Genomic DNA, 482 nt, shown 5'->3' with positions numbered 1-482 from the left:
TGCTTCACAGTCCAGACACCACGTGCATATCTTAACCTGTGGCCGTCCCTTGCAGATCTTCATGCACAAGTCTGCGATGCAGATGCACAGTCGGGAGGCGCACCGCAGCGAGGTGAAGCCGCACCAGTGCCAGCAGTGCCTCAAGTCCTTCTCCTCCAACCATCAGCTGGTGCAGCACATCCGGGTCCACACCGGGGAGAAACCCTACAAGTGCTCCTACTGCGACCGCCGTTTCAAGCAGCTGTCTCACGTGCAGCAGCACACTCGACTACACACTGGTGAGTACCCCGTGGCGCCTCCGTTTTGCTCGATTCGTGTTCCCGACGTGTTCCGCTGGCGCTTGGCCCCCTTGCTGGTCTGCTCTTCCTCACTCAGGGCTGCCGATAGATGTTCCTTCGAATAGTTTGTTTGTCTGTTTGTTTTTATTCATATTATGAGGAGATTAGAGGTACGTGCGGCGGTTGAAACCTTCGTGTTTTCGT

General features: G+C 55.6%; 1 protein-coding gene across 1 annotated transcript in view; it reads left to right on the top strand.

Annotated features, from left to right (window-relative positions):
* Positions 1-55: 55 nt before the first annotated feature.
* LOC119593788 (zinc finger protein 628-like) overlaps positions 56-482 on the top strand; it is a gene marked incomplete at both ends in the record, with an annotated part of 90,218 nt that continues 89,791 nt past the window's right edge. The window contains 1 exon segment of the mRNA XM_037942812.1: positions 56-278. Within this exon segment, the coding sequence (XP_037798740.1) occupies positions 56-278 (223 nt within the window).

The sequence above is a fragment of the Penaeus monodon genome, chromosome 32 (genome assembly GCF_015228065.2).
Source record: "Penaeus monodon isolate SGIC_2016 chromosome 32, NSTDA_Pmon_1, whole genome shotgun sequence".
Taxonomy (NCBI): domain Eukaryota; kingdom Metazoa; phylum Arthropoda; class Malacostraca; order Decapoda; family Penaeidae; genus Penaeus; species Penaeus monodon.
Note: the sequence above shows the minus strand (reverse complement) of the source record. Positions and strands in the feature narration are given on the sequence as shown.